The sequence below is a fragment of the Convolutriloba macropyga genome, chromosome 4 (genome assembly GCF_964194025.1).
Source record: "Convolutriloba macropyga chromosome 4, txConMacr16.3, whole genome shotgun sequence".
NCBI lineage: Eukaryota > Metazoa > Xenacoelomorpha > Acoela > Convolutidae > Convolutriloba > Convolutriloba macropyga.
Genome location: NC_134471.1, coordinates 36,841,324 through 36,861,885, shown reverse-complemented (window position 1 = coordinate 36,861,885; position 20,562 = coordinate 36,841,324). Strand labels below are relative to the sequence as shown.

Below are 20,562 nucleotides of genomic sequence, written 5' to 3'. Positions count from 1 at the left end.
ATCTGTTCTGCATCAGGGTGTAGTAGCAATTACGCACTCAGAACTCCCGCATTATTTTTGCCTACAGGGCAATTATTTTTGTGAATAAATTTTTCGTTGCGTAGTGAGTTCTCATTTAATGTTCGCCTAAGAGACGTTGCCTTAATTCAAATCCCCAAAATTTTACCCTAATTGTTATTTGCAATGCGTGAGGTTTATATTAATCGATGCAGGAAACACATTGAAAGGCGATTAATTTGATGGATTTTTTCAACGCATTCACCGCTTTTCAAACAAACCTTGTAACGGCTGCTCTCCTTGTGTTTCACAAAGAAAATTTTACACCGCCCAGTTCGTACTGAGTGGTTACAAAATCTGTCCGGATACTTCGTTTATGCAGTTCGCTTTTGTAACTGTATATCCGCTCTGCTGTAATTACCGTTGCATTAGTTATTCAGTTCGTAACTATTGGCTAATCTTAGTTTTTCAACTATCAATTTGAACTGGATTGCTACAGATCACACAATACGGGATCTCTTTATGTATACCAGTTCAATCCGATAGAAAAAACAAATCGAAGACAAAGATATATGTCTAAGACCTGTTTGTGCAAAAATATTCAAATTTAATCTTAAGTTTGCTTTTGCTGTTTGTACTCACAAGTTGAGAATACCAGAAGTTGGGGTTGTAACAGTTGAATTTCAGCTCCAATAATTCGTTGATGCAAGACACAGTAACAGAATTTACTGCTCAAGAATAATATTTGGAATACAAGACACAGTAATAATTTACTGCTCAGGAATATTTCTAGTTCAAGACACAGTAACACGTTATTTACTGCTCAAGACAATTTGTTTTTGCAATATTTTGCTGAGTTATACTTTAAGCCGTTTTCTGCGGCTGCTACGTTGCGTTCTGTGTGCTGCTTTTGTTATTTTTCCCCTTTTCTCTTTTTTCTCACGTGACAAACTGTAACTAGAACTAGAACTATAACTATAACTATTAAATGACTAGGACAACAGAAAGTAGTTTGTTTTTATTTTCCCTCCTACGCAATTTTGTTATTCCTTAAGCTCAGCTCCAACATAGCCGGCCCTGTTTTCCTTCGTGAAAACATCATCGTCACTTGGTAGTACTGGAGCGAGCTTCACTACGGGCCTCTTGTAATATTCATCCTTTGTTCGGATTTTCGCTGATCGAATCAATCCGTTGAACCCTTCAAAGGTTTCGGTTATTCGACCCAGATTGTAATATCCACGTTTGTCACTGTCTTCCACTAACCACACAAGATCAACCTGCTGAAGACTTCTGTCCGTTGTGGTGTGCCAATTCTTTCGACTATTCAACGTTGGCAAGTATTCTTTACGGAATCTGTCCCAGATGAGGTTTGCGTAAGCTTGTGTTTGTCGGAAGAGCTTTCTATGATCAACAAATTGCTCTGCACCTGATAGATACGGTAAACAAAGGTTCTTGTTGCCAAGTAGGAAATGGTTTGGAGTAATAGCTTCTAAATCGGTAGCATCAGAACTGACTTGTGTCAGCGGTCTAGCATTCAGCGTCTGTTCAACAAGACACATCGTGGTTGACAGAACATCCTCCGTGACTGATCGATTGCCAAGCACTGCGTACATTGCCTTCTTGCAATTCCTAACCAGTCTTTCCCACACTCCTCCAAAGTGTGGTGATGCAGGTGGGTTGAACTTCCATCTGATACCTTGTTGAATCAGATGTTGTTCAATTCGCACCTTGTTCCATGCTGCTATATACTCTGCCAGTTCTTTTTCAGCTCCAACGAAGTTTGTCCCGTTATCGCTAATCATTTTGACCGGTTTGCCTCTTCGAGCAATGAATCGCATAATTGCGTTCAGACAACTATCAGCGTCTAGTTTTGGTACAATCTCTATATGTACCGCTCGTACAGTAAGGCATGTGAATAGACAGCACAAACGCTTTTCTTTTTTTCGACCAATCTTTACTGTGAATGGTCCGAAATAGTCTACGCCCACATTCGAGAACACTGTTGATGCGACTAATTTTTCTTCAGGTAGATCTGACATTACTGGTGCCTTTGTTTGGGCTCTTCCCTTTCGACATCTAACGCATTTGTTTTTGATCGATCTCAAAGCATTTCGTATGCCTAGGATCCAGAATTTTTGCTGGACTATGTTTCTGACATGTTCAGTACCTTCGTGGTGATTATTCGTATGTTCATTTTGCAAGAATAATTCAACTACATGGTGCTTCCACTGTAACAGTATTGGATGCTTCGTTTCGAAGCTCAATTGACTTTTACCTATTCTGCCTTGAGCACGAATAAGTCCTTGCTGGTCTATGAATGGTGAAAACTGGAGGATCTTGCTGTTTTTTGGAATTTCCCTTTCAGCCTTGAGAGATTTCATCTCTTCAGTAAACTGTTCTTGCTGCTGTAGTCTGAATATGCTTGCTTGTGCATCCTCTCTTTCTTGAACACTTAGTGTTTTTGTTGCCGGTTTGTGTTTTCTAAATACGCGCTGTACGTATGCCATTGTATTTACTAGTCGATTGAAATTGCTAAATCGTTCCCACTGAATCATCGGATTCTTCTCTTCAACCTTAGCTGAGAAGACCATTTCGTCGTTTTGTTCGTCTTAAGCAAATGTTAAATTCACCTGTTCAGGCCATTCGTTCTCTCGTTGCTTCAACCAGGCCGGCCCAGTGAGCCATTCGCTTCTCTTAAGTTCGTCAACATTGATCGCTCTTGTCCCGATGTCAGCTGGATTGTTAATACCACTCACATGATTCCACTGTGAAACATTAGTTGTATCCAAAATCTCAGCCACTCTGTTTGCAACAAACACATGTTGCTTACGGTGGGAGCTACGAATCCATTGTAGAACAGTAGTGGAGTCTGTCCAAAAGTTGCAACTGTGAATCTTCGATTCGTGTTCTTTCACTATCTGTTCTTTAAGTCTCACCGCCATCACTGCTGCTTGTAGTTCCAAGCGTGGTATGGAAAGGTGTCGCATCGGTGCGACTCGGCACTTTCCGATTACAAATGCTAAGTCTGCTGAGTATTCTTTGGGCTTTGAACGTAGGTATGCCACAGCGCACATTGTGTCTTCAGATGCGTCGGCAAACACATGAAGTTCCCATTTGTCCTTGGCTGTGCTGAAGTATCTTCTATCAATGCTGGTTTCTGTTACTTCTGGAAGCTGCGCCTTCCACTTCAGAAACTCTTCTTCTTCGTTGGGTTCTACTGAGTTGTCCCAATGTTGTCCATTTTTGTTCCAGATGCTCTTCAGGAGTCGTCTCATATGGACACTGAATGGTGCAAACAGTCCAAGAGGATCAAACACTGAAGAAACTAGAGATAAGATCTTCCTTTCGGTGATTGGGGTCTCAACTTCTTTGCTTATACCTCTACAAACCTGTAGACTATCATCGATAATCGTCCACTGAAGCCCAAGCACGGATGAACCTTCTTTGCTGGGTTCTACTTCAACCTGCTTTGTGTGGCTGATTGATCTCAAATCCTCTCGGATTGCGTTGGTTACCACGTCGCTGCTGGTGATCCACTTCTTCAGTTCAAATCCATGTTTTGAGAGAAGAGGTTGAAGTTATTCGAAAACCTTGATTGCTTCTTCAGGTGTTTCGACTGGCTTGATGAAATCGTCCATGTGGAATTTGTTTTGGATTGTTTTTGCTGCAATTGGGAACTCGTCCTCGTTATCGATGGCTACTCGCTTCAGAGCGTAGTTGGCACATGTTGGTGAGCTCTTTGCTCCACAAACATGACGTTGATACTCGTAAATTTGCACAGGTTCGTTCATTGTTGGTCGCCACAGGAATCTCAAGCAGCTTTTATCCCGTTCAGGAACTTGCACTTGCAGAAAAATTGATTCAATATCTGCGGTTAGGGCTACTGGTCCCTCTCGAAATCTGAATATTGTTCCGATCAATCCGTGTAGTAGATCGGGTCCGGCTAACAACTTGTCATTTAGGCATATATCCTTGTATTTTGCTGCAGCGTTGCAAACACGGCGAACTTTACCCGGTTCGTTGGGGTTTAGTACTGGATGGTATGGCAAATACCATTCCTTTCCGAAAGTGCCTTTGACTTCCGATTTACCAAGGATCTTCACAAATCCCTTTTCAACATCTGTATCAATTGACTGTTGATACAATTCTTTTAAGTTTGGGTCTCGTTGGAATCTTCGTTCCAGTGAGTAGAGCTGACCAAGGGCCGAGCCGTAGTTGTTTGGAAGATTGGGTTCTGGTTCACTCCAGAGCATGCCCACTTCGTACCGCTCGCCTGTAAACTTTGTCGTGCTCTCTAAAAATTTCTGAGCTTGCTGCTCTTTCTTTGATCTTTGATTGACTTACAATATTTATTTTGGAAGCATAGGTTTCTATGTCCCACCATGATTGGATATTTTCTGCCACTTTCACATCTTCTGTGAAGGCAAAATGACAAACATTTTGACCTTTCTTGCCTGTCATGGCACCACTGACTACCCATCCTAATTATGTTAAGACGGCGAAAGGCTCACTTCGTGTTCCAATCTTATAGTCTAATGGACGTTGAATTTCGTAGGCATCTTGTCCAAGTATGATGCCTACCTCTATCAGGTTGACTCTTCTGTTAGTGAGAACATTCAGGTGTCTGAAGTTGTTCTTCAGTTCCCTGTAATCATATGTTGTGTTTCCCAACAAGATTGATGGGTGTACAAACGCTTCAGCTGAATGCACCTTCGAATTTAGTCCCTTTATTGTGATAGGAACCTTCTCTGTCCTCAAATCTTGCGCCCCATGTATTCCAGCTATGTTCAAGGTAACGTCCGTGCCTTTGGCTTTTAGTTGATCCTTGACACTTTGATCGATGAATGATACTGTTGACCCACTATCGAGGAAAGCGTAGGTAGTCAACCTGTTACTACCAATCTGAACCGATACAGGAACTATTTGAAGAAAACTAGTAACTTGGTTACTCTGGTTGATTGTTGCTGCGCTGACGTTAACTGCGTGACTACCCTCGTCCATTTGGTTTTCTGAGTGTAGCAGTCTGTTGTGATTTTTTGTACATCCATTTATACCGCACGGGTGGACTTTACAATCTTTGATTGCATGCCCTTTCCCAAGACATCCATAACATAAGCGTTCCTTTCTTACTGCTGCATAGCGGTCGGTGACATTCATATTCTTAAATACTGGACAGTTCCATATCTTATGAGTGCCATCCGCTAGTGGGCAGTTGTTGTTTTGCATTTGCTTCGCTTCGTTCGCATTTGAACTCGCAGTAACGTTTGACGATTTTGAGAATCGTTTTTCCTTGTTAGCGTTTGGTCAATCATCTTCCTTCCGTTCGCTCTTGGTTGATGGAATTCCGTCATGGACAAAAGCCATTCGAGCTAATCATTTTTCAAGGAGAGTGAGATCGGGCCTATCTTCTTGACACTCGTCAACGAAAAAGAACCACTTTTCTTTCAAGTTTGGGGGCAGTTTTTCAATTGCCACTTGCAGTGTTGAACTTGATTGCAGGTCGCCCTCATAGTTGTATTGCTTAAGTACATTAACAAGGTTGCTGATTGTTATTGAGTAATTAATTATAGCCGTTGAGTCGTGCATTCGAATTGGTTGTTGTTTGCTCAACATGTTAAGCTGAGCGTCGACAATTAGGTAAGGTCGCCCAAACTTCCGTCCCAGGAGTTCCCACGCTTGAGCGTAGAATTCTCCCGAACAGCCCATTCCTGATATAGCTGACTTTGCTTTACCTGTCAACAAAGTTTTCAAGTGGCTCATTTTCTCTGAGTCGGGTATATCGCGATGGTGAACCGTCGCTTTGAACATATTCGACCACTCCGGCCACTCTAGGGGGTTTCCGTCGAAAAAACTCAACTTCAACTTAGGTGGCTGACTACTACTGCTTGGTTTATTGCGCTTAAACTTGTCTTGTTCCCGGGCTGTGCTGGCACGTTCTCCGCTTGGTGAACGTGACCTAAGTACACCTTCGCGATTGAAGCTTACCCTGGGATAACTGTTGTCGATCCTGGTTTTCGCACGCTCGAAACTATAATCGTACAAGTTGGAGAATTTATCCGAGTTATCGAGCCAACCGGAGACATCTTTATTCTTCGGGGTCTTCCAGTTGAATGGTGATCTACTTCGAATACTAGGGGCTGAACTATCATCAGAATCTGGTGCTCTTGCGTCAAGAGCTTCTTTCTCGTATTCCAGTTTCAGTGCACCTTCTTCTTGAAAAAGTTGCATCTCCATTTCAAGCTCTTTCCTTTTCAATTCGAATTCAATTTTCTTTAATCTCATTTTTGATGTAAAGTGTTTCTCTAGAGCCGCAAGCTTTTCTGCCTTTTTAGCTCGTTTATCAGAGGAGGCCTTTGAATTGTTGTCTTTGTTTGTGTTTCCATTTTCAATAGTTCTTTGAGACACTCCTACAACAGTCTGTGAATTCTTAGCGGCAGTTGGTTCTGCGTCGCTTGTCAATTGAACAGTTTGCATCTGCTGATCCGTCATGTTTGTTTCTCCGTGAATGTATGGTAACCAGTCTGCGTTTAATGTTTGTAAGAAATTTATTCGCTGTTCTTCGTAACGTTCAAACAATTCGGGATCACGAAGAATATTTGCTCGCTTTCGGTAAAGAATGTAAAGAGAGTCGTCAAGTTTCAGCACCTGTTTATAGATGGTCTTGAGTTTGCTTGATCTATCGTTGTTTCTGATTAGCTCCTGGCCCTCCTGAATTTTTGCTTCGATTTGTTTTTTCGAGTTGCTAATCTGTCTTTGCAAAATGTCTGGACTCTGTGACGGAGTAACTGCGTTTGTACTTTGGGTCTGCAGCTTGAATCTCTACAGTACCTTTGTTTATTTGCTTTGATTAATCCTTGCTATTTAACTTCTAATGCACTTTGCCTAATTGGCATTTGCGTCCTTTAATTGCCTGTTGAGTTTTGTTCTCGTTCGTCGATGACTTCGTCACTTCGACTGTTGGGTTGGACAGCAGTTTATTCCACTGTCCGGGTCGGCGGACCAAATGTAACGGCTGCTCTCCTTGTGTTTCACAAAGAAAGTTTTACACCGCCCAGTTCCTTCTGAGTGGTTGCAAAATCTATCCGGATACTTCGTTTATGCAGTTCGCTTTTGTAACTGTATATCCGCTCTGCTGTACTTACCGTTGCATTAACTATTCAGTTCGTAACTATTGGATAATCTTAGTTTTTCAACTATCAATTTGAACTGGATTGCTACAGATCACACAATACGGGATCTCTTTATGTATACCAGTTCAATCCGATAGAAAAAACAAATCGAAGACAAAGATATATGTCTAAGACCTGTTTGTGCAAATTTAATCTTAAGTTGGCTTTTGCTGTTTGTACTCACAAGTTGAGAATACCAGAAGTTGGGGTTGTAACAGTTGAATTTCAGCTCCAATATTTCGTTGATGCAAGACACAGTAACAGAATTTACTGCTCAAGAATAATATTTGGAATACAAGACACAGTAATAATTTACTGCTCAGGAATATTTCTAGTTCAAGACACAGTAACACGTTATTTACTGCTCAAGACAATTTGTTTTTGCAATATTTTGCTGAGTTATACTTTAAGCCGTTTTCTGCGGCTGCTACGTTGCGTTCTATGTGCTGCTTTTGTTATTTTTCTCCTTTTCTCTTTTTTCTCACGTGACAAACTGTAACTAGAACTAGAGCTATAACTATTAAATGACTAGGACAACAGAAAGTGTTTTGTTTCTATTTTCCCTCCTACGCAATTTTGTTATTCCTTAGGCTCAGCTCCAACAAACCTCCAAGCGGTGACTTATTGTAGGAATTGCTGTGATATTTTGCGTTGAACTTAGTAAGAGTTGCCCTAAATTGAGGCCAATTATTTTTTGACCTGCATTCACTTGTCTCAAACTTTTGGCGCATTCTCACCAATGCTTACATTTTTAGTGTTTTGAGCACTTAATCCTTAAAGCGATAAAATTCAACGTCTTTTAGAGTCAAACTACATAACTTTGCAATATCAAATTGACCGCTGCTTCAGCTGCTCATAATACTTTTTAAGCGGTTGAATTTAACATATCTACATTATAAAAATACTGGAATAGTTCTTAAAAAGTTCGAGAAGATCGTTAAAAAAATTGTTTTTTATAATTAGTCTTACTTGGCTTCTACGACAGACTTGAAGACGAAGTAGTAGTTCTCTCTGTGTCCCCTAATCAACACCAGGTGTTCTCTTGTTGCCCAATCAGGAAGCATAGGCAACCGATGTCCTGAAAACAATTCCTCTTTATAACTATATGTTTTCTAATTTAGCTGTCAAACCTCCAAATATCATTTGCGGATTAGTATATCCCTTTCAGACTAAAAATATTTGTGAAGTTGATTTTACCGATTGCTGAAAGAGACACTAAAATAAACTACTATAAAAAAAGAAGTTACGGTGAGTTCTATAATCGTTTTTGTTTCTGAATAAGTTCCAGGAGTTAAAATTTTTGCAGTAGTCAGCTTGTTTGCTTTTCGCGTCAGACTATACGCATAGATACACACTTGTATTTGATCAAAAGCGAAATTATCCTGACAAAAGCGGAGACAATCAATTATATTTATATTTATATCAATAATAAATATATATTTTGTTAATGTAAAATAGAGTAATTACATATTGCGCATTCATCGATTGAAAGTTGTGATAATCTAGAAATCTGTGTTGGCCAGGTCGAGGTGTCACCGCCATTCAACGCAAAATTATGTAGAAGAAGGGGTGAATGCGGGAAATTGTGTAATATGAGCGGTGAAGGCGGCGAAATTACATAAATCAAGCGGTGAATGCGGTAAAAAAATTCTTTATCCCTTGATAGCGGTGAAATTACATAAATTCACCGCTTAGAAAAAAGTGTTGAAGTTTTGTGATAACAGCAGTGAATGCGGTGAAATTACATAAATTCACCGCCTAACTTCCCGGGACGAGATGTCAGCGCCGTTTCAGCGCATTATTTTGTAATTATGGGGCTGAATGTGCTAAAATTATGTAAGAAATACCATTCCTTTCCGAAAGTGCCTTTGACTTCCGATTCCTTCCAAAAGTGCCTTTGACTACCGATTTACCAAGGATCTTCACAAATCCCTTTTCAACATCTGTATCAATTGACTGTTGATACAATTCTTTTAAGTTTGGACCTCGTTAGAATCTTCGTTCCAGTGAGTAGAGCTGACCAAGGGCCGAGCCGTAGTTGTTTGGAAGATTGGGTTCTGGTTGACTCCAGAGCATGCCCACTTCGTACCGCTCGCCTGTAAACTTTGTCGTGCTCTCTAGAAATTTCTGAGCTTGCTGCTCTTTCTTTGATTGACTTACAATATTTATTGTGGAAGCATAGGTTTCTATGTCCGACCATGATTGGATATATTCTGCCACTTTCACATCTTCTGTGAAGGCAAAATGACAAACATTTTGACCTTTCTTGCCCGTCATGGGACCACTGACTACCCATCCTAATTCTGTTAAGACGGCGAAAGGCTCACTTCGTGTTCCAATCTTATAGTCTAATGGACGTTGAATTTCGTAGGCATCCTGTCCAAGTATGATGCCTACCTCTATCAGGTTGACTCTTCTGTTAGTGAGAACATTCAGGTGTCTGAAGTTGTTCTTCAGTTCCCTGTAACCATATGTTGTGTTTCCCAACAAGATTGATGGGTGTACAAACGCTTCAACTGAATGCACCTTTGAATTTAGTCCCTTTATTGTGATAGGAACCTTCTCTGTCCTCAAATCTTGCGTCCCATGTATGCCAGCTATGTTCAAGATAACGTCCGTGCCTTTGGCTTGTAGTTGATCCTTGACATTTTGATCGATGAATGATACTGTTGACGCACTATCGAGGAAAGCGTAGGTAGTGAACCTGTTACTACCACTCTGAACCGATACAGGAACTATTTGAAGAAAACTAGTAACTTGGTTACTCTGGTTGATTGTTGCTGCGCTGACGTTAACTGCGTGACTACCCTCGTCCATTTGGTTTTGTGAGTGTAGCAGTCTGTTGTGCTTTTTGGTACATCCATTTATACCGCACGGGTGGACTTTACAATCTTTGATTGCATGCCCTTTCCCCAGACATCCATAACATAAGCGTTCCTTTCTTACTGCTACATAGCGGTCGGTGACATTCATATTCTTAAATATTGGACAGTTCCATATCTTATGAGTGCCATCCGCTAGTGGGCAGTTGTTGTTTTGCATTTGCTTCGTTTCGTTCGCATTTGAACTCGCAGTAACGTTTGACGATTTTGAAAATTGTTTTTCCTTGTTAGCGTTTGGTCGATCATCTTCCTTCCGTTCGCTCTTGGTTGATGGAATTCCGTCATCTTCTTGACACTCGTCAACGAAAAAGAACCACTTTTCTTTCAAGTTTGGGGGCAGTTTTTCAATTGCCACTTGCAGTGTTGAACTTGATTGCAGGTCGCCCTCATAGTTGTATTGCTTCAGTACATTAACTAGGTTGTTGATTGTTATTGAGTAATTAATTATAGCCGTTGAGTCGTGCATTCGAATTGGTTGTTGTTTGCGCAACATGCTAAGCTGAGCGTCGACAATTAGGTAAGGTCGCCCAAACTTCCGTCCCAGGAGTTCCCACGCTTGAGCGTAGAATTCTCCCGAATAGCCCATTCCTGATATAGCTGACTTTGCTTTACCTGTCAACAAAGTTTTCAAGTGGCTCATTTTGTCTGAGTCGGGTATCGGGTATATCGCGATGGTGAACCGTCGCTTTGATCATATTCGACCACTCCGGCCGCTCTAGGAGGTTTCCGTCGAAAGAACTCAACTTCAACTTAGGTGGCTGACTACTACTGCTTGGTTTATTGCGCTTAAACTTGTCTTGTTCCCGGGATGTGCTGGCACGTTCTCCGCTTGGTGAACGTGACCTAAGAAAACCTTCGCGATTGAAGCTTACCCTGGGATAACTGTTGTCGATCCTGGTTTTCGCACGCTCGAAGCTATAATCGTACAAGTTGGAGAATTTATCCAAGTTATCGAGCCAACCGGAGACATCTTTATTCTTCGGGGTCTTCCAATTGAATGGTGATCTACTTCGAATACTAGGGGCTGCACTATCATCAGAATCTGGTGCTCTTGCGTCAAGAGCTTCTTTCTCGTATTCCAGTTTCAGTGCACCTTCTTCTTCAAAAAGTTGCATCTCCATTTCAAGCTCTTTCCTTTTCAATTCGAATTCAATTTTCTTTAATCTCATTTTTGATGTAAAGTGTTTCTCTAGAGCCGCAAGCTTTTCTGCTTTTTTAGCTCGTTTATCAGAGGAGGCCTTTGAATTGTTGTCTTTGTTTGTGTTTCCATTTTCAATAGTTCTTTGAGACACTCCTACAACAGTCTGTGAATTCTTAGCGGCAGTTGGTTCTGCGTCGCTTGTCAATTGAACAGTTTGCATCTGCTGATCCGTCATGTTTGTTTCTCCGTGAATGTATGGTAACCAGTCTGCGTTTAATGTTTGTAAGAAATTTATTCGCTGTTCTTCGTAACGTTCAAACAATTCGGGATCACGAAGAATATTTGCTCGCTTTCGGTAAAGAATGTAAAGAGAGTCGTCAAGTTTCAGCACCTGTTTATAGATGGTCTTGAGTTTGCTTGATCTATCGTTGTTTCTGATTAGCTCCTGGCCCTCCTGAATTTTTGCTTCGATTTGTTTTTTCGAGTTGCTAATCTGTCTTTGCCAAATGTCTGGACTCTGTGACGGAGTAACTGCGTTTGTACTTTGGGTCTGCAGCTTGAATCTCTACAGTACCTTTGTTTATTTGCTTTAATTAATCCTTGCTATTTAACTTCTAATGCACTTTGCCTAATTGGCATTTGCGTCCTTTAATTGCCTGTTGAGTTTTGTTCTCGTTCGTCGATGACTTCGTCACTTCGACTGTTGGGTTGGACAGCAGTTTATTCCACTGTCCGGGTCGGCGGACCAAATGTAACGGCTGCTCTCCTTGTGTTTCACAAAGAAAGTTATACACTGCCCAGTTCCTTCTGAGTGGTTACAAAATCTGTCCGGATACTTCGTTTATGCAGTTCGCTTTTGTAACTGTATATACGCTCTGCTGTACTTACCGTTGCATTGACTATTCAGTTCGTAACTATTGGCTAATCTTAGTTTTTCAACTATCAACTTGAACTGGATTGCTACAGATCACACAATACGGGATCTCTTTATGTATACCAGTTCAATCCGATAGAAAAAACAAATCGAAGACAAATATATATGTCTAAGACCTGTTTGTGCAAAAATATTTAAATTTAATCTTAAGTTGGCTTTTGCTGTTTGTACTCACAAGTTGAGAATACCAGAATTTGGGGTTGTAACAGTTGAATTTCAGCTCCAATAATTCGTTGATGCAAGACACAGTAACAGAATTTACTGCTCAAGAATAATATTTGGAATACAAGACACAGTAATAATTTACTGCTCAGGAATATTTCTAGTTCAAGACACAGTAACACGTTATTTACTGCTCAAGACAATTTGTTTTTGCAATATTTTGCTGAGTTATACTTTAAGCCGTTTTCTGCGGCTGCTACGTTGCGTTCTGTGTGCTGCTTTTGTTATTTTTCCCCTTTTCTCTTTTTTCTCACGTGACAAACTGTAACTAGAACTAGAACTATAACTATAACTATTAAATGACTAGGACAACAGAAAGTGTTTTGTTTCTATTTTCCCTCCTACGCAATTTTGTTATTCCTTAAGCTCAGCTCCAACAAACCTCCAAACGGTGACTTATTGTAGGAATTGCTGTGATATTTTGCGTTGAACTTAGTAAGAGTTGCCCTAAATTGAGGCCAATTATTTTTTGACCTGCATTCACTTGTCTCAAACTTTTGGCGCATTCTCACCAATGCTTACATTTTTAGTGTTTTGAGCACTTAATCCTTAAAGCGATAAAATTCAACGTCTTTTAGAGTCAAACTACATAACTTTGCAATATCAAATTGACCGCTGCTTCAGCTGCTCATAATACTTTTTAAGCGGTTGAATTTAACATATCTACATTATAAAAATACTGGAATAGTTCTTAAAAAGTTCGAGAAGATCAGTAAAAAAATTGCTTTTTATAATTAGTCTTACTTGGCTTCTACGACAGACTTGAAGACGAAGTAGTAGTTCTCTTTGTGTCCCCTAATCAACACCAGGTGTTCTCTTGTTGCCCAATCAGGAAGCATAGGCAACCGATGTCCTGAAAACAATTCCTCGTTATAACTATATGTTTTCTAATTTAGCTGTCAAACCTCCAAATATCATTTGCGGATTAGTATATCCCTTTCAGACTAAAAATATTTGTGAAGTTGATTTTACCGATTGCTGAAAGAGACACTAAAATAAACTACTATAAAAAAAGAATTTACGGTGAGTTCTATAATCGTTTTTGTTTCTGAATAAGTTCCAGGAGTTAAAATTTTTGCAGTAGTCAGCTTGTTTGCTTTTCGCGTCAGACTATACGCATAGATACACACTTGTATTTGATCAAAAGCGAAATTATCCTGACAAAAGCGGAGACAATCTATTATATTTATATTTATATCAATAATAAATATATATTTTGTTAATGTAAAATAGAGTAATTACATATTGCGCATTCATCGATTGAAAGTTGTGATAATCTAGAAATCTGTGTTGGCCAGGTCGAGGTGTCACCGCCATTCAACGCAAAATTATGTAGGAGAAGGGGTGAATGCGGGAAATTGTGTAATATGAGCGGTGAAGGCGGTGAAATTACATAAATCAAGCGGTGAATGCGGTAAAAAAATTCTTTATCCCTTGATAGCGGTGAAATTACATAAATTCACCGCTTAGAAAATAGTGTTAAAATTTTGTGAGAACAGCAGTGAATGCGGTGAAATTACATAAATTCACCGCTTAACTTCCCGGGACGAGATGTCAGCGCCGTTTCAGCGCATTATTTTGTAATAAGTGCGCTGAATGTGCTAAAATTATGTAAGAAATGAGTTGAATGCGCTGAATTGCGCTAAAATGAGCTGAAACGCGCTGATTTTACAAATTTTCCAGCGCAAAAAAAACTTACATAATTTTGTGCTGAATTGCGCTGAAAATTTGTATGAAATTTATTCGATTTTCAGTGCATTTCTTAAATTTAATTAGTGGAGTTAAACGCTTTTTGACACCGGTCCTTAATTTCGAACAATTTAATTTTCCTTATATAACGATTAAACTTTTCTAAAAAATGCTCTGAAAAGCGCTGAAAGTATGCAAGAAATGCGCTGAATTTTCAGCGCATTTCTGACATAATTTCAGCGCATTTCTTCCTAAACTGTCTGTTGCTATAAAATCAAACTAAATAGGAAGCATTTCAAGAATGAATGGCACAGAGGATTGAGTGAAGGCTACGGCACCGGAGAGCATAGTTCGGTTTTCAGTGACAGCTATTTTTTGAAAACTTAGTGTTTTTCAGCGCGTTTCATGCAAAATTTCAGCGCATTTCAGCACAATTCAGCGCATTTTACTCAGAAAAAAAGTGTTACAATTTTGTGAGAACAACAATGAATGCGCTGAGATTTCATAAATTCACCGCTTAACTTACTGGTGAACTTACGTAATTTCACCGCTTAGAAAAATGTGCAAAAAATTGTGTGAGAACAGCAGTGAATGCGGTGAAATTTCATAATTTAGTGGTGAACTGTGGTGAATATTTGTAAGATCACTGTTTACTGTAGCGGTGAACTCACATAATTTCACCGCAATTACCGCCTTTCACCGCAAAAATATGTACAAAATTTGCGCAGAAAAAAACTAACTTTTCACCGCATTTCAACTTCCTCATTTGCACTAGGAATTGAAAACTAAATTGCAATAGATAGGTCTTGACTGATCCGATCAATCAGATTTTATGTTTTGCGCAGAGTTTTTTTTAAGTTGACGATTTATTAAACTGCATGCCGGAGTGAGTTGAAAACTTCCTGGTACGAATCATGCAAATTTCAATAAAATCAATGAAACAATTGCATGAGTGTTCGGTGGCATTTCAAAGTGTGATCGAGTCGAGTTTTTCATGTTTAAATTTCAATTAACTAATAATAATAATACTAATAATTTAATTTCCTCAATGCTATATATTTAACAATTTTATTTTAATAAATCAATGAAATAAAAAGCACCAAGGTGGACGGTAAATAAGCAAGTTCATGCTTTTTTGGTACCGCCCGATTGCATATTTCACTGATATTTGTGGACCTTTTACAGCGGTCGGTGTGTATTAAATCTATCCATCAGATCGGTTATATCAATCTCTTGTCTCCTGACATTTTCGGAGAAGTTTAAATTATTTGGGAAAATCGGTTTTAGTTCTTTCACCCGTAGAAATAGAAAGTGTGCGTGCATTCTGCGCCTATAGTAAGAACAAGTTAACTGAAAGAACCGTCTTACATCAGCTGACTGGAAGAGTTATTTGAAACCATTCGATCAATGCATATTTCAGAATGTGCGGGATTGATATTCGATTGTTCACGCGAAAACAGCAATACCTGACATCAAGTCTTCCCATTAAGAGTGGACGTACTTTGAGAATTCCTTGCAGGGAGAATTCCTTATGTGATGGGTTGGCATTGAAGAAGGGTTTCAGAAATTGTATATTAAAATTATTTCGCTACTTAGAAATGACAAATTGTTCGATTTTAATTAATATGACAAATTTTTACAGATTACGTATTTCGATAAAGTTTTAAATATAACTGGTATTACATTTAAATTAGAGTCAACAATGTCCCGAATAACATTTTTCGATAATCAAACTCTAATTACAACAGTTAACTTTGTTGATGATACTCTGTGAATATTACCAACTTCTGAGCAATTTTTCCACTTTTTTAAAAAATTGACGAGAAGAGGGTTTTTCCACATTTTCTTCCCCAAATCAGGCTAGAATCAATGTTTTTTTCTAGTTATAAAACTCGCCAAAAATATGACGTTTTTCACTTCTCAGATAAGCTAAATTCTGTTTTTTTCCCAAATTTTTCTTCCTGAAAAAATCCTCAAAAACATCCTCAAAAATTTTGTCTTCCTCTCTTTTTATATCCTTGATGCTTTTTCTCTTCTTGTGCCATGGAGTGACCATGTACACATTACTTTTAGAGAGATGGATTGGGTCGCGAATTTGAGAATTCCTGAGTTTCAAAGGAGGATGGACATTTGAAAAAAGTTTCTTTTGTTCACTTTTATTAAAGAACTTAAGTGACAGCTTTCGTCTCAACAGATATCTAATTAATTAAAACTGAAGATAGGAGTTTTGAGTCGGAGGCCGATATTGAATCTCAAGTTTTTGAGAAAAAAAAACTAGATTTTTCTGACAACGGGCACTCTGCTTGCACAATAGTATTGTTTATAGCAATTAATAGTTCTCAAGAGAAATCAAGCTGAAAACTAATGCCAAAAAGTTTCCTCCTAATGGATTATGATCTTTGCTTATGAAAAGACTATTATTGTAGCAAACTAATTGCAAAAATTATGTGCATTTTTTTATCAGAAGATAACAAACTTGACACCAAATTTAACCGATTTGTTTTTTTTTGCTATAGAAAACAATTACAAACAGAAACAGAAAAAGAGTAAAAAACTGGAGACTAGAATTTAAAACACAGACATAATTAAACGGTCTAATCGGAGTGTAGGGCAAATATACCAAATATTTCTGGAAATGTTAGGGAATTAACTCTCTCAATGATGACTTCCCATAATATAAACTCGGAGAATTTTGAAAAATTTTAATGAAACGTACCGCGTTTTTCATTTCGCAGTTTGAAATTTATGGCTGTTACCCTCTAGTTTGGCAATAATTAATTCAAAACAAAATTTGGCAGCTGTGATGAAGGAAGAGCTGGTAATTTAAAATTTTTTACATTTGTCGTCGAAATGAGGATTTTTGTTTGTGTGTTTTTTTTTGTTCTGCAGCGACAAAAAATTGTGCAAATAAGTAGCCTCTTTAAGTTTTAAAGAGGTTTGATATTGACGTATTTGTTATTTTAATTTTAAAATCTTAGATGCGTCATATTTTAATTTTGAAAACAAACTCAGTTGCCCGCTTTAAGCGTACTCCAACTGAAATCAGAACAGAATGCTTATTGGCAATCAATAAGACAGCACTATAGATGAAATGATTGAAAACAGGTACATTAATAGGTAGAATTCTTGAAAGAACTGGGAAGGAGCTCTTGGTTGCCTGGGTCGCCCTACTGCGCACCTCACTCTTTGAAAAACATTTTCATGTTATGCACTGAAATTTTTCTGCAGTTAGTTTGATTAAAAATTTGAATCAAATCAAGGTCAATCTTCTCAACTTTTATTGAGAACATTTTTGGGATTTTCTAGCCAATCATCTGCAACAGTTTTACTGCTATCAATTTTAGAGCTTAAAATTACTAGGAAAAAATAAGAGTAATTCGTGTTTTGAAGGGACTCCGGAGACAAAAATGCCTTTTTAGTTCTATTGTAAATGCATTCGTCTCAAAACCAGCTTTCAAAGATTTCTTCACAGCGATTTTCTAAAAGTTAACTGTCTGAAGTTCTCGGAATTAAATGGTTCTCGTTCATGAAAAACTTGGGATACAAGTGTTTTCTTATGGTCCCAAGGAAGTTCAATGTAGTTTACTTGTTAACAAGCGATGTGAAGTCTTTTGGCCACCAAAGCAGAATTGTTGAATGTCTATGTGATTAGTTAAAAATTAAGTGATCGAAGAACTTTATGTACTCTCAGCTCTGTGAGAACCTAAAGGTGAGCTTTCTCTTTGTTTTAAATTTTTTCCACAATTCTTTAAACTATTTTGCTCTTGTTTTGATTACAGTAGTGGCTAAGTTTCAAAAACAGACGATTGAAAAGATTGGCTAAATCATTGCGATTTGTAAAACCGCTATGGAGATCTTTTGTTATCAGCGCAAATTTTCTGCTTGCTTCTGATGTCTTTAATGATTTTATCACGATTTTGATTGTCTTTTTTTGAACTGGGTTTGTATGTGATTTTTAATAAAAGTTTGAAACATAAATTCTGCATTATTAAAAATGTAGGACACTTTTTGGGATAATTAATGTAGATAGTAGGATTAGTTGGGATCGATAAAAGTTTGTCTTATCAAGTTATTTTTCTGGTTTAGTTCTCTCTCTGCTATTGTTTTAGCCAGTGTTAGGAGAACCACAAGAAGGTCTGTTTCAAGCTCTGGTTCAAAGATCTGACATTGCTTTTTGAGCTACAACAAACAGTTTTGATGTAGTCAATAGGAGAAGAGAAATGTTTTGTATGAGATTTCGATTGTTGCAAAAGTCAGAGTTGCATGGTTATTAAAACTTCCTGAGTTTGGTAAATTTTTTCGATGACCGGTTTGCAACACCGAATAATGAGCATTACTCAGCCCTGGTATTCCTCATTTTTCTGGTATCTCTCATTTTTGTCTAAGAAATTAACGAAGAGAGCGATAAAATATTTTCTTTTCATTTTTCAGTTTACGGATGATGTAATTTTTCATATCAGAAACAAACACGCCTTCAAAGTGAAATATTGTTTTCGACTTAAAAAAAAAACTGCAATCACCTCAAACAAAACCAGCAGGACAGAAAAGGTTTAAATTGTTTTTATTTTTTCGGACGAAATGATGACTCGTGGGAACTAAGTTCCAAAATATAACAAACAAAAGCGAAACGCAGATATTTGCGGAATATAAAAGATACAAATCTTGGTTTCAAACTTAGTTTTTGAACTCAATAACGGCCATTCAAATGAGATCAATTTATTGCCTCTTGAATTGCGATTGAACGATTTTACTTAAATTTTTAAAACTCTGACACTAAAAATTTTCAATAATCGTTTGCGCTAATACAATTTTTCAGTTCGGCAAATAATCAAAATAACCAATAAATTGTCATATAATTTGCTGAAACAAAGTGTGATTAGCAAAATAAAAACATTGAGAGATGACGAACGCTTTAATCAAATTCCTTTTCACTCAGATGTGTGTCTTTAAGTTACGTATAAAATTTTTTTAAGAAAAATTTTCATAGAAATATTTGAATACACAAATTGCAAAGCAGACCAAATCATCATGTTAAAAGCTAGCAGTCATTCCCTACAACCAAAATTATCTTAAGAAGGCAATGAACTTCTTTTTGAAGAACGAAATTAAAATCTCAACAAGAACAAACTTTAGAAGAATATTAAGAAACGTCAACTCCAAGCTGCTTAATAGCTTGCCATTCGAAAAAAACATTGAGAACTCCGTAAGTTGATTTAAGCAGAACAAGAGAACTGTAGTTTTGATTTCAATTATTATTTCAATTATTATGATTTCAATATCGGAAAAGTATATAGTGAACAGAACTTCATAGGAAACAGAAATTTGTTCGGAAGAACAATATAATTAAAAAAATCGGAAGCATATAACATTGTTCATTTTTTCTATGTGATCACTGTTAGCCCAATTATTGATAAACCCCTTGAGGAAGCTCATTATTGTAATGATCTTATTAATGTTGACAAACAACTGCATAAGTAACTGTATCTGCTGTTTTACAAGTTAGGTTTTGTTCTTTGTATTAGTTGATGAGCACATTAACCACATAAAGCCAGAACGGATGCCCACGTGGAATGCAAGAAGTGCTCTTTGAACGTGCTCAACAAAATAGCGGGATGGGAGATGCGCGAAACTTTTATTCTTTTTTACGCAGGCTATGTGCTTTAAAGACGTCTCCAACGTTCTCACGCAACACACCTCGCGAAGTTTTAAAAAGATGTTGTTAATGCAAGTTTAAATTATAGAACTTCCATCAATGATTTCACTACCCAGGTTGAGGTGCTTTCCGGAAGTGACTTCTGATCAGACAGTGCCAGACGAAAGTAACCTCTGATCAGACCATCCCAGACCATAGTATCCTCTGATCAGACTAAAGTGCGCTCGAAACACCGTGTGCGCTCAAAGTGCGCTCAAAACGGTCTCTGATCAGACCTTTCCAGATAGAATGGACTTCTGATCAGACCAGAATCACACCATTGTCCAGACGATTGCGCGCTCAAAATCACTTCAGATCAGACAAGTGTGCGCTCAAAAGTCACTCCTGATCAGACTATTGTGCGCTCCAAATGACCTCTGATCAGACTCAATTGCGTTCAAAAAATCTGATCAGTGAATGGTTTTCACTATGAGTGAATTTTGTTATAATACAATTGTTTCATAAAAATTGATGTCTGCATTATTAATATCATCTAAAGAAAAGACGATTCTAAAATTTTTTTTTTGCTAAAGAAAAGAAAACCTAACTGCTGACAAAAAGTTATTTAGTATACCATAAGTGCATATTTTGAACTCAGAGGATGAATTTAGAAGGTTTTCCCTATAAAACGTTGTGTTCTACAGTTAATCGAAAATTCCCTTCAGGGGACTGGCATTTTCTCTCAGCTGGACTCTTTTGGTTCAGATCAAAGCCATCAGACTACAAATGTGTCTGTAATCAGAATGCTGCCTTTTGCTGCCTCTTGGCAGACCCAAGATCTCTCGGTAGAAAAAATTCAAAAAATTTCGCTCGAAATGGTCTCTAATCAGACTAAT

General features: G+C 38.1%; 1 protein-coding gene across 2 annotated transcripts in view; it reads right to left on the bottom strand.

Annotated features, from left to right (window-relative positions):
• Positions 1-20,562, bottom strand: part of LOC142338414 (uncharacterized) — a 57,385-nt gene that overhangs the window by 23,105 nt on the left and 13,718 nt on the right. For both annotated transcript variants that reach the window (XM_075388173.1, XM_075388172.1), the window contains exon 4: positions 13,090-13,198. In XM_075388173.1, coding sequence (XP_075244288.1) covers positions 13,090-13,198 — 109 coding nt within the window. The remainder of the gene's footprint in view (positions 1-13,089; positions 13,199-20,562) is intronic.